A 12,630-nucleotide genomic window follows, 5' to 3' on the forward strand; every position below is an offset into this window, starting at 1 on the left:
CTTCCTTCTCTGTTTTTTTCTTCATCTGTTTTGTTTCTTAAATTCCACATATGAATGAAAGCATATTGTATTTGTCTTTCTCTGACTGACTTATTTCACTTAACATTATACACTCTAGTTCTATCCATGTCATTGCAAATGGCAAGATTTTATTCTTTTTGATGGCAGAGTAGTGTGTATACACACACACACACACATTATATATATATATATATATATATATATATATATATATATATATATATGTATGTATATAGATGCCACATCTTTATCCACTCATCAGTCGATGGACATTGGGCTCTTTCCATAATTTGGCTCTTGTTGATAATGCTGCTATAAATATCAGGGTGCATGTACCCCTTCAAATCAGTGTTTTTGCATCCTTTAGGTAAATACCTAGTAGTACACTTGCTGGGTTGTAGGGTTGTTTTATTTTTAGCTTTTTGAGGAACCTCCATACTATTTTACAGAGTGGCTGCAGTAGTTTACATCTACACCAACAGTGCAAAAGTGTTCCCCTTTCTCCATACCCTCATCAACATCTGTTGTTTCCTGAGTTGTCAATTTTAGCTATTCTGACAAGTGTGATGTGGTATCTCATTGTGGTTTTGGTTTGCATTTCCCTGATGATGAGTGATGTTGAACATCTTTTCATGTGTCTGTTAACCATCTGGATGCTTGGAAAAATGTCTATTCATGTTTTCTGCCCATTTCTTTTATCTTTTATTTTTTTAATGTTTATTTTTGAGAGAGGGAGAGAGAGGCAGACAGAGAGAGTGTGAATAGGGGAGGGGCAGAGAGAGAGAGAGAGAGACAGACAGACAGACAGACGGAATCTGAAGCCGGCTCCAGGCTCTGAGCTGTCAACACAGAGCCTGATTCAGGGCTCAAACCCATGGACCGGACCATGAGATCATGAGCTGAGCTGAAATCAGATGCTTAAACAACTGAGCTACCCAGGCACCCCTTCTACCCATTTCTTAACTGGATTATTTGTTTTTTGGGTATTGAGTTTGATAAGTTCTTGCTTTTGCATTTCAGCTTACTTGTTATTTTCTTACAAAAGTAAACCTATATAATTTCATTTCTTACAAATTGCCCCAATATGGAATTTATAATTGAATAAAGTGATAAATTAATTTTCATTTTGTGGTAATATTATGTTAAGTCCTTTTTTAAAAAAATGTAACCCATTCCATGAAAGGACAATGGTAAGAAATAAGTCACTCTTGTCTATGAGATACAAGAAAAGGTATTTCTGTCTGGGAGTTAGAAACTATGTACAGCTCTTTACATTAACCTATGTATCAGACCAAGCTGGAAATCAAGAAACCAAAGTCAAATCCACTTACCTAGTATCTAGTTATATTCACAACTGCTGTCTTAAGACAACCAGTTTTCTTAGTGATACATAGGTGCCAAAGGGGATATTAACTGTAGGAGCCAGGCTTGGACACATTTTTTACAATTCTGAAGTTGTCAGAGTCATTTTCTTGGATATTATTGAGGGAGGTAGAACATGCTGTAAAAGAGGCAAAGGACAGATAAACACAGTGTGTAGATTTGCTAATAAAGGAAAACTAAGGCATAAATAAGTCATGTATCATCATTTCCAAGAAACTCTTTGGAGTCTATATATCCTATCATTCCAGATTATGAATTTGTTGTTTCATATCAGTAGGAAAGACCATTTTTGTATCAGTTGAAAGAGTTTGAATATAAATATGACATTTATCAGGATAGCTTAATTTACCTTTATATACCATGCTTTTCCCTTTCAAATATGATTGGCAGATAGGGAATTCTTCAGTTAATCTATTTTCTTTTAAGAACATATCAGTGGAAGAAAAAGATAAATTTCATGTCTTGTACTGAAACTTCTGTATTTTCCTACAAAAACTAATATAAAATAGATACCATCTCATTTCAAATGCAAAGGTAAGGCTGGCAGCAGATTTGATCTTAAATTTCTATTTGATTTTTCAGCATGTTTTAATTACATTTTATTGATAAACTCATGGAGATATTTTTTTTAATTAATTCAATATCTCATGGAGATATTTTAATAATGCTTTTAATTTTAAACGTTTTATTGATGACATAGAAGTAGAAATTTAAGAAATATTAATTGATACATATTATTATTTCTCATAAAATACATTTCATAGTGCTTGTGGTTTTTAGTAGCTTCTTATCGTATAGCAATCTGTATCTTTTCTATGAATGTTTAAGCTGCTTTCCTTTGATATGAGAAACAATGGAGATTATTGACACATGCGTTTTAGTTACACAGGATAAGATTGACTATTTTCTATACAGAAAGCCAGTTAAGACCTGGTTTTTAGGCTAGTAAGAAAAAGAGGTGTTGTTTATATACATATGTCTAACTGAAAGAATGAATTGAGGTGTTTGAAGAATTTATGTAGAGAAAGGCAGAGAGTTCTTCATTCAGCTTTACTTTTAAGGGTATACTTTTTTCATAATAACATTCATTTATTTGAGTAAAAGGCCATTCTCTGGACCACATTCTTAAAGGCTTGCTTCACCTGCTGATTCCTTAGTGTATATATGAAAGGATTTAAGAGAGGAGCCACTGAGGTGTTAAGCACAGCTACCCCTTTGCTTAAAGTCACCCTTTCCCTTGCAGAAGGCTTAATGTACATGAAAATGCAGCTTCCATAAGAGAGGGAGACCACTATCATGTGGGAGGAACAAGTGGAAAAGGCTTTCTTCCTTTGACTTGTGGAAGGAATTCTCAGAATTGTACGGATGATGTATGTGTAAGAGAGAATAACTAGTGTTAAGGTGACCATAAGTGTTACCACTGCTAAAAAAAATGCCATGAGTTCTAGAAAGCGAGTGTTTGTACAAGAAAGCTGTAGAATTGGAGAAGCGTCACAGATAAAATGATCAATTACATTGGAGGCACAGAAATCCAACTGTAGAAGCAACAGTATTGGTGGAAAGATGATCAGGAATCCTGCAAGCCATGAGCTAAAGACAAGAAGGGTGCAGACTCTGCTGCTCATGATGGTCATGTAATGGAGAGGCTTGCAGATGGCCACGTAGCGGTCATAGGACATGGCAGCCAGAAGGTAAAATTCTGTCACCCCCAAGAAGATGAAGAAAAATAGCTGAGTCACACAAGCATTGTAGGAAATGGTTCTGTCCCTTGTCACAAAAGTGACAAGGAATCTGGGAATGCAGACAGACGTGAATGATATTTCTAGGAATGAGAAGTTTCGAAGGAAGAAATACATTGGCGTCTGCAGGTGGGCATCTGAAAGGGTGAGGGTGACAATGATCAGGTTCCCAGTCACACTTAGCATGTAGGTAGCAAGAAGAAATACGAAAAGTACAACCTGCCACTGTGGGTCATTTGTCAATCCAAGAAGAATAAATTCTGTTACTGAGGTGTAATTTTTCATTATCTTCCTTCTTTATAATGATATTTTTGTGTAGCTGTAAAATAGATGAAAAAATAAGAAAAGTTACGACACCAGAAAAGAAAAACATACACACATACACAAACACATAGACACACTTTTAAACAATGTTTATTTATTTTGAGATAGAGGAAGGAAGGGGCAGAGACAGAGGGAGAGAGAGAATCCCAAGCAGTCTCCGTGTTGTCAGTGCAGAGTCTTACCTGGGGCTTGATTATATGAACTGTGAGATCATGACCTGAGCTGAAATAAGAGTCAGGTGCTTAACCGACTGAGTCACCCAGGCACTCCAACTTTAAATAAATAAATAAATAAATAAATAAATAAATAAATAAATAAGTTTTAAGTCATTGCTGCCTTATATTTTTAGAGAAACATGATACTGACATTTATAATAATAATTATATAATAATATATAATAATAAATGTTAGTATGTCATATATTAATTCATTATTCTTATATATCTTTCATTGTATTCTCACATATCTCAGTATAAATCCCTGTCTTCTGAATATTTTGGTATATACCTGAAAACAAGAAAAAAAGATTAAAACCTCTAAGATGAAAACCTTTTCTAATAAAACTCAGCTTACTCCCAGCATACTACAAAATTTTGAAGGTATTTTTTGTTACTTTCTTCATCATATATATTTTAAGTTTTCTGTTTTGAATAACCATTTGTCTTCTCCCATTCAAACTTTTACAATCTTCAGAGACCACTTACTTGCCCATCTGGTAGAATAATGTTCCATGATAACAGTATACAGACACATTTAATGCATGGGAGGGTAGTCCCAATTGAATTCCAATGTCTGTGTCACAAGACATTCTAGTTTTAATTAGTAATTTGCCATAGTGGTCTTTTCTAAGATTATAAATATATTCTTAAATATATTTGTATTTACTATCTACCTATCGTGAGTCTGCTCTCTGATACATAAAGCACTACTGTTTCTTAAGTCCTAATTTTATTTTTGTAAATTGTAAATTTTGTAAATTCTAAAATGATTTTGGGGCTCCTGGCTGGCTCAAAGGAGCGTGTTACTTTTGATTTGGGGTTGTGAGTTCAAACCCCATGTAGGACGTAGAGATTATCTCAATAAATAAAACTTAAAAAAAATAAAATCATTTAGTACTTTTCCATAATATTGCCTATTGTTTTCTTGAGGGAGACAAAAGGTACGCTTTTGGGAAGCAAGGATTATTTCTTATTTCTTTTATTTTTCATCTTTGGCTTTAATGCAACTCTTGATGTTTATCAGGATTTGATTTTTTCCTGTTTAAAGTTTTTATTTTCCATAAAAGCTTTAGATGCGCTGTCATCTAAGATCATTTTAAAAAATGCTTAATTGTCCATACAGCCTAAGTCTGTAATATCTCCTTTGTTTTCTACATCCTTCTGAGGTTTCAGAGCTTTCAAAAGGAATGCTATTTTCTGAGGATTAGCCAATTAATTTAGTGTGTTAATGAACACATTAAAATCTTTACCTGATTGCTAGGAGGGGATTATTCCTACTTTCCATCATCTGTCCTCCTCATGGTCATAAGATATGCATGTTTGTTTGTTTGTTTGTTTTTTTTTGTCTTCTGCCTTTACATGATGGATGCTAACCCTCACTGTATAAAATTCACATTGTGTAAAATTAAAACAGAAAATGTATCTGCTCAGCGTTAAGACACATGAAATGGTTTCAAATCTTGCACAAAAATGATTACATGGTATCTTGATATTGATTATATTAAAAATAATTATTAAAAGACATTTAGATTAAGAACACAAAAATATCATGTAGTCTTATCAATCACTGAATATTTACATTATAATGAACAAAAATGTTGCATGAAACTATTACGTTGTTGCAGTTTACAAATTTCTTCATTTATATATTTCATATAAATTGTGTGGTTTAATTTAGTCATATATAGTATTGTGTATAATTGAGAAAACTTGCATAAAGCATAAATTTATCCTATTAAAGCAAAATTGCATTCCTGAAAGAAACTACTAAAGACATACTTACTTTTTTTTTAATGTTTATTTATTTTTGAGAGAGAGAGAGAGAGAGGGAGGGAGAGAGAGAGAGAGGCAGAGCATGAGTGGGGGAAGGGCAGAGAGAAAGCGAGACATAGAATCTGAGGTAGGCTCTAGGCTCTGTGCTGTCAGCACAAAGCCTGATGCAGGGCTTGAACTCACAAACCATGAAATCATGACCTGAACCAAGTCGGACGCTCAACCGACTGAGCCACCCAGGTGCCCCAAGACATACTTACTTTTATGGTAAATATGGTTGGTTTAGTCATTGTCATTTCTAATGGCTTATTTAATTTGTTTAAATGTAAGAATTTTGGGAATTTTCAAAAGTCTTTGCAATCTGTTTCTTCTCTGTAATCTTATACTTGTAACCAAGTATTCAAAATATTGATAAAGCATAATTCAGGGAGCTTCTCAGCAATTTTTATAAGAAGGGCATACATCAACTTATTTCTATGCATTAACCCAGATTTCTCGAAGGATCTGAGTTCTCAAGATATCCTACCTATTGCCACTTTAAGAAGTATTGTCTTGATACTTGAAATGAAGTAAGTTATAGTTGAAATGAAATAAGTTATAGTTGAATGAAATAAGTTATAGTTGAATGAAATAAGTTATAGTTGAAATGAAGTTATAGTTGGAATGTCGTTCCAGGTATGGTGGGCAAGATGATATGATCTTAGTAATGTTATTCAGGCTAGTTATCATTTTATCTGCTCCATTCACAATGGACTCAGGGGGATTAGCTGAGTAAATAAACAAAAGGTACCATGGAGATTGGTGTTCTCCAGACACCAGCATTCAACAATAGTCCAAATTAGTAAATAATTTAGAATAGATTATTTTGGTGATTGTGGCCTGAAATCAGAGCAGAAAAAATACATAGAAGAATTTAAATTATAAAAATATTCACATTGTGCAAAACTAAAACTTAAGTATACCTACTCAGTGTTAAGACACAGTGTTAAGACACAAAAGTAAATTATAAAAAGAACCCATAACTTCACAAGGAGAAGAAATTTAATGGTGTAAGAGATAAACAATTTCTCAATGGCAATAGATTTTAAATTGTGAACAAGTGGGCTTTTCTCTAATCTTAGGGAAAATATTAAGAATTCACTGTGATGTTTTAGACTGGGGCTGAGGTCTCAATCATTCTACACCTTAAGAAATGCCATGTTTTTTAAGGTTTTACATTTTTACACTGAATGGTGACATAGAAAACCTGTCATGATTATAATCATTGCCATTTATTCACTCCATGATTACTTTTGGGATGTTTTCTATGTGTTGGGGTCAAGCTTAGGTTCTGAGGGTAGAGAGATGTAAAAGACAACTGTGCGCATAATTTTCACTTCTTACAACAGAAGGTGAGAATTCTATGTTATTTTAGAAACCTCAGATTCCTTTTCTCATGTCCAAGATAAGCGATATGTCCCTCATCCCGTGCATCATTTTATTTTTCAGTGCAGTGATCTGAAAAGATGTCTGTAATATCCCATTTGCATTCATCATTTGGAACTTATATTTAGTTGCTATTTAAAAGAGGACAGAGAACAAACCGAGGGGTGATGGGGGGAAATCTACCCCTAAAACCAAGAACACACCCTAAAACCAAGAGCACACTGTACACCCTGTATGTTAGCCAATTTGACAATTAATTATATTTAAAAAAAAATAAAAGAGGATTTCCATAAGACATATAAATAGTTTAAAATCAATGGAAATTTGGATTACTTGATCTTAAAATGTTAGACAATTTCTGAAGAAAGATTTTAAGATTTTTTTTTTGGAGACATGAAATTATTCAAGGTATATGACTAAGTAATAAAGAGTACACACTAAAGAAAGAGACTATTAAAGCAAGCAGAACAGCTCTTTAAATTCAAAGTGTATTAGTCTGTTCATGAGAAAAGTCAAGAACTTGAATACTATGCCATACATGTGATCATGTTTTCTAAAAATTTTTTAATGTTTATTTATTTTTGAGAGAGAGAGAGAATGAGTGAGAGTGAGCAGGGGAAGGTCAGAGAGAGTGGGAGACACAGAATCTGAGGCAGGGTCCAGGTTCTGAGCTGTCAACACAGAGCCTGACACAGGGCTTGAACCCACAGACTGTGAGATCATACCCTGACCCAAAGTCGGCGTTTATCCGACTGAGCCAGCCAGGCATCCCTGTGCTCATGTTTTATTATAAACATTGTCAGAATAGTATCTACATGACGTTTATGTGTAGGTCATCATATTATTTAAAATTTTATGTTATACAGAAACTGTTGTCACATCAAGATACATGGAAATTGCTTTAATGTATATGACCTCAACTTGATTATGTATGGGAGGAAAGATGATTTTCCTTTTGCTCTTTTAGGTTCTTGGCTGAGAGCCCTCCCCTCCCCCCCATAATAAAAAAAAAAATTAACAGGAGAAAAATAGAAGTTTAATAGCATGTGTACATCCTGTATACATGGGAGAGATCCAGGAAAACGGAGTAATTCCCCCAAATGGCTCAAGCCACAACCTTTAATAATATCCTCACCTGTAGACAAAATTAGATGTTGTGGAGTGGGGAGGGAGCCAGTTATAGGAAGTTATCAAGGGAAACACAGTGAAGGAGGGTATGGTTGTTGTACAGATTTGCATTGCTGCCTTCTCCTTTGGTAAGAGTTTCTAGAGATTTGATTATCCTCCACTTCTTGGTACAGAGAGGGAGATACCCTTACAAATGGAATTTTCTTACATAATGCAAATACCTTACAAAAAAGTGACTTCTCAGCTTCCAGAGCTTTTCCTTTGTCTGTTATTCCTTAAAACCAGCAAAAAATAATCCTATGCCAAAGACACATATCAGGGGGTGACATAGTCTGCTCCCCTTCAGTACTTCTGCAAAGACCCTATTTCCAAAGAAGGTCATATCTGTAGGTTTCAGATGGGCATGACCTTTGAAGGGCACTATGCAAAGCAGTACAGGACCCAAACAGATACTTCTAGTAACAGTTTAAGCAATAATGTATTTCCAGGGAGCAGAGCAACTTATGTGCCTCAAACTTTTTAGCAGAATTTGCTTTTATATCAATATTTTCAATAATAGATTATAGGGAGATGCATAAAGATTGACAGAATATAAGTAATAAAGCTGTTACATTAAGCATAACCTTATCAATGAAGAAAAACTTAATCTTTTATCTTTAAAAAAAATTTTTTTTTCAACGTTTATTTATTTTTGGGACAGAGAGAGACAGAGCATGAACGGGGGAGGGGCAGAGAGAGAGGGAGACACAGAATCGGAAACAGGCTCCAGGCTCTGAGCCATCAGCCGAGAGCCTGACGCGGGGCTCGAACTCACGGACCGCGAGATCGTGACCTGGCTGAAGTCGGACGCTTAACCGACTGCGCCACCCAGGCGCCCCTAATCTTTTATCTTTTGAAGACATATCCATCAAAGATTAAAGATTGTCTTAAATCAATGGCATGCAATATAAGTTATTCATGATAAGACCTATATGTTTGTATTTTAGCTTTAGTTTACTTTTAAATTCACACCTGAGACCATCCCTCCCACCCCCACCACCAGTGATTAAAGTGATACACTTCATCAGTTGGCTATCCACTATGCATAGTAAAAATATTAAATATATGGATATCTAGTATTCACCTTCATTTAAAGTTGTGAAATAAAAATGAATACAATGAATATATACAAAATTATAAATAAGCAAAAAGACAGTTGGAAGAAGTCAAGTTTATATATGGCATATTAATAAACTCCTTTCTACTCATGTGGCTCAGTAGTTCATTTTACCTTCTGTTGTAAGCAACACGATGCTTCTTAGACATCTAAGGGCTTACCCCCAATCAGAAAAAATGTCTTAAACAATATTTTCCTAATTTTATCATTCTACAATGATCTCGCTGCAGAATTATCACATGGTTTTGTGACTTGAAACTGGGTTTGCCTTTAGGTGGATGTTGAGCCAAAAACAATGAGCAAGTTAAAGAATAGGAAAGGAAGGGTTTTACTTGCAACAAGTAAAGGAGAACACCTGGGATATTTCCTAAAGCGGTGTGTCCCTCATCAACAGAACTGGAGAAATTTTAAACCAAGGGTGAATACATATTCATCCAGAGGCTTGCAAAATGGGAAATTCAGCATGGGATTGGGAGAAAATTCCAAGGTGACTGAGTTAATTGAAATCAGCAGGGCTGGCAAGGGTCCCTTCTCTGGCTTTGGTTGGTGTGATCTCTTAAATTGTTCAAAGGCATTTAAATCCTGCAAAGATAACAAGAATGCATCAGGCCAATCTTTACTTTTGAATCAGCCCTGGGAGTTCTACCACTGATTTATTGTTTCTCATATGACTGTGCTGTCTCCTGACCTTATAGTGGCTATTTGGTCTTACCTTGTTTTATTGACTATTGAAGTCTATTCTTCTGCAATTTCAACATATCCTAGGAAGTTCTGCAAGAAATGTGCTTTGGACAAGTAGTGCTGCTCAGGTATAGGTCCCAAGATGGCAGGGGGCTTAAAACAACTTTTCTTATGTCAAGAAAGCTATGTCTCATCTTTTTCAGGGGACCCCAAACTCTTTCTGCTTATAGTTTTAAGGTAATGATTTTGTATTTGTCATTTTTTTTCCTGTATTTGTTAATTGGCATTATTCTGTAAGAAGGATTCACTTTTTTCCACTTTAATTATACAATCATTTCTTTATAGTATGTACAAATGATTATTTTAAAAAGTTTCAAACACTTATTTATTTTTGAGAGAGAGCGAGCGAGTATATGGAGTAGAAGCAGAGAGATGGAGACAGAGGATCTGAAGTAGGCTCTGCGCTGTGAGCACAGAGCCTGATATGGGTCTTGAACTCACAAACCCACCATGAGATCATGACCTGAGCCAAAATCAAGAGTCAGCTGCTTAACCAACCCAGGTGCCACCCAGGCGCCCCAACACTAATGAATATAAATTGTATCCTTTGGATTATAATATAATCCTAGATTCTTTATTTTTTAAATTCTCTATCTTTGGCCTTTGGATCTTTCAATGGCTCTTGAATCCTTTCAACCTGACTCCATCTTAAAAAAAATTTTTTTTTGAGTTTTGAGGTTTTCCTAGGGTCTGTCAGTGGACAGTGATGAGAAATCTTTCTGTGCACACTAATCCATGTATACAAAGCATCAGCATGCATTTATGTATCAGTATACCTGTATATACACATGTACATTTTTTTAATGTTTATTTTATTTTTGAGAGAGACCAAGTATGAGCAGGGGAGGGTCAGAGAGAGAGGGAGACACAGCATCTGAAGCAGACTCTAGGATCTGAGTTGTCAACACAGAGCCCGACACAGGGCTCAAACTCACCAACCATGAGATCATGACCTGAGGTGAAGTCAGATGCCCAACTGACCCAGCCCCCAGGTCCCCCTACAAATACAAATACATTTGTAGAGAGTATTGATTCTCATTATTCCAGGTAGTTATGCTCCATAAGCTCTCCACACTGAATTAGCAATATTGAGTTTTTGTTCCTAGGGGGAATAGAAAGGTACATTCCTTCAAGCCTCTGTCACATCATTTTCACCAACTCAAACCACTTGTTATTATATAGGTTATATGCAATTTGTGCTATATGGCTTAGTTTTCCAGTGTCCTTTTAGAACAGACCAGTCTAATTAGCACTGAAACCCTGCTCTACATAATCATTTTCCTGTATAATATATTAGAGATATTTAAAAATTCTTCCACAGCCTCTTGATCTTCAGAGCTTGCCTAACCTGCAAATTTAACATTTCTTACACCTTGTCACCTTTTGAAAAATGTTAGTCAACAGCACTAGCTCTGTAGAGTTTAACATTTCCTAATAATGAGAAAACATGACCATAAATTTCTTCGGCTTTCAGACTTACAATGTTGTCAGTATGCCCCCCCCCCCTTTTTAAAATCTGTTTTCAGAGAACAAGCTGAGAATTGCTGGAGGTGTTGGGTGGGGGAATGTGGTAAATTTGTGATGGGCATTAAGGAAGGCACTTGTTGTGATGAGCACTGGGTGTTCTATGTAAGTGATGAATCACCGAATTCTACTCCTGAAACAATTATTACACTATATGTTACTAATTTGGATTTAAAAAAAAGTATGAAATCTGTTTTCATTTCATGCATCTACAAATTTGTCTGCTTTTCATCTTCTCTATGGCTTCATGACACAGTAAAGATGCTACTTTAGCATTTTCAATAGAAGCCTCACGTACAGAGTGACAAAATTTCCTCTTCCTTTTTCTGAATGTACTATGTTGTTGATCTATTATCATTAAGCCAACAGTCCTAGAACTCATGCCTGGCCCAAACTTACCCAATAGATCGGTATTTTCTCTGTAAGTCACATCACAGTTCTTGCTCTCAAGACACTTAGTGCTATAGCACTGTGCTCTGGGTTCATTAAAAGCAGTGAAATAATTAAAACAAAAAAATGTGAAAAATGTGGCATTATGTAGGCCTTGACAAAGACTTTGTTTAAGGTATGAGAGCTGAAACAAGAAGGCAGAGCATCACCTTGTTTAACCTCTGCTGGGAACAGGTGTAACGGGTAATTCAAACTTTTTGCTGCTCTGCACATGTCCTGGACTGGCTCAAAAAGTGTCCCGTAGATTGATTTTGGGGTTGCAAATACATGCTAGAGAGTAGGAAAATGTACAAATAAGGAGTCTGAATAAGGAGGAACAACTTTATGTAAAACGAATGTAAGTTCATGATCCCTCCAATGTCGGTTCTTCAGACTTCATTCTTTATAAAATAGATTTATTTGTCAGTGTATGTCCCTCTTGATTTCCACTGACATCCTGGGTGATTATTTGTTGCTTTCATTTGGTGAACTCACACGCTATGGGTTGTTTACTGTTCTATGGGTGGTTAAAATTGCATGGATATAAAATTGCTAACTGTAAAACTATCTGTATAATGTATGGCTTAAGGAATTATCAAGACAGCTGAAGGCAGATTTTAGGATGAGCTTTCTGGAATGATCTCAAAGCTGCCTCACAAAACTGAGCCCATGAGAGCTGCTCCTCAGGAATCTAGTACTATTGCTACAAAATGTAGAGTCATCTGAATCTACTATGATCTATACTAGCAATACAGATATTTAACTGCTA

General features: G+C 35.4%; 1 protein-coding gene across 1 annotated transcript; it reads right to left on the reverse strand.

Annotated features, from left to right (window-relative positions):
• Positions 1-2,489: 2,489 nt before the first annotated feature.
• LOC121041109 (olfactory receptor 6C75) lies at positions 2,490-3,428 on the reverse strand. Its single transcript, XM_040491853.1, has one exon. It carries the CDS (start codon positions 3,426-3,428, stop codon positions 2,490-2,492), a length of 939 nt encoding a protein of 312 aa, XP_040347787.1.
• Between the last annotated feature and the right edge of the window lie 9,202 nt (positions 3,429-12,630).

This window comes from Herpailurus yagouaroundi, unplaced genomic scaffold (assembly GCF_014898765.1).
Source record: "Herpailurus yagouaroundi ecotype Mexico unplaced genomic scaffold, PumYag 182, whole genome shotgun sequence".
Taxonomy (NCBI): domain Eukaryota; kingdom Metazoa; phylum Chordata; class Mammalia; order Carnivora; family Felidae; genus Herpailurus; species Herpailurus yagouaroundi.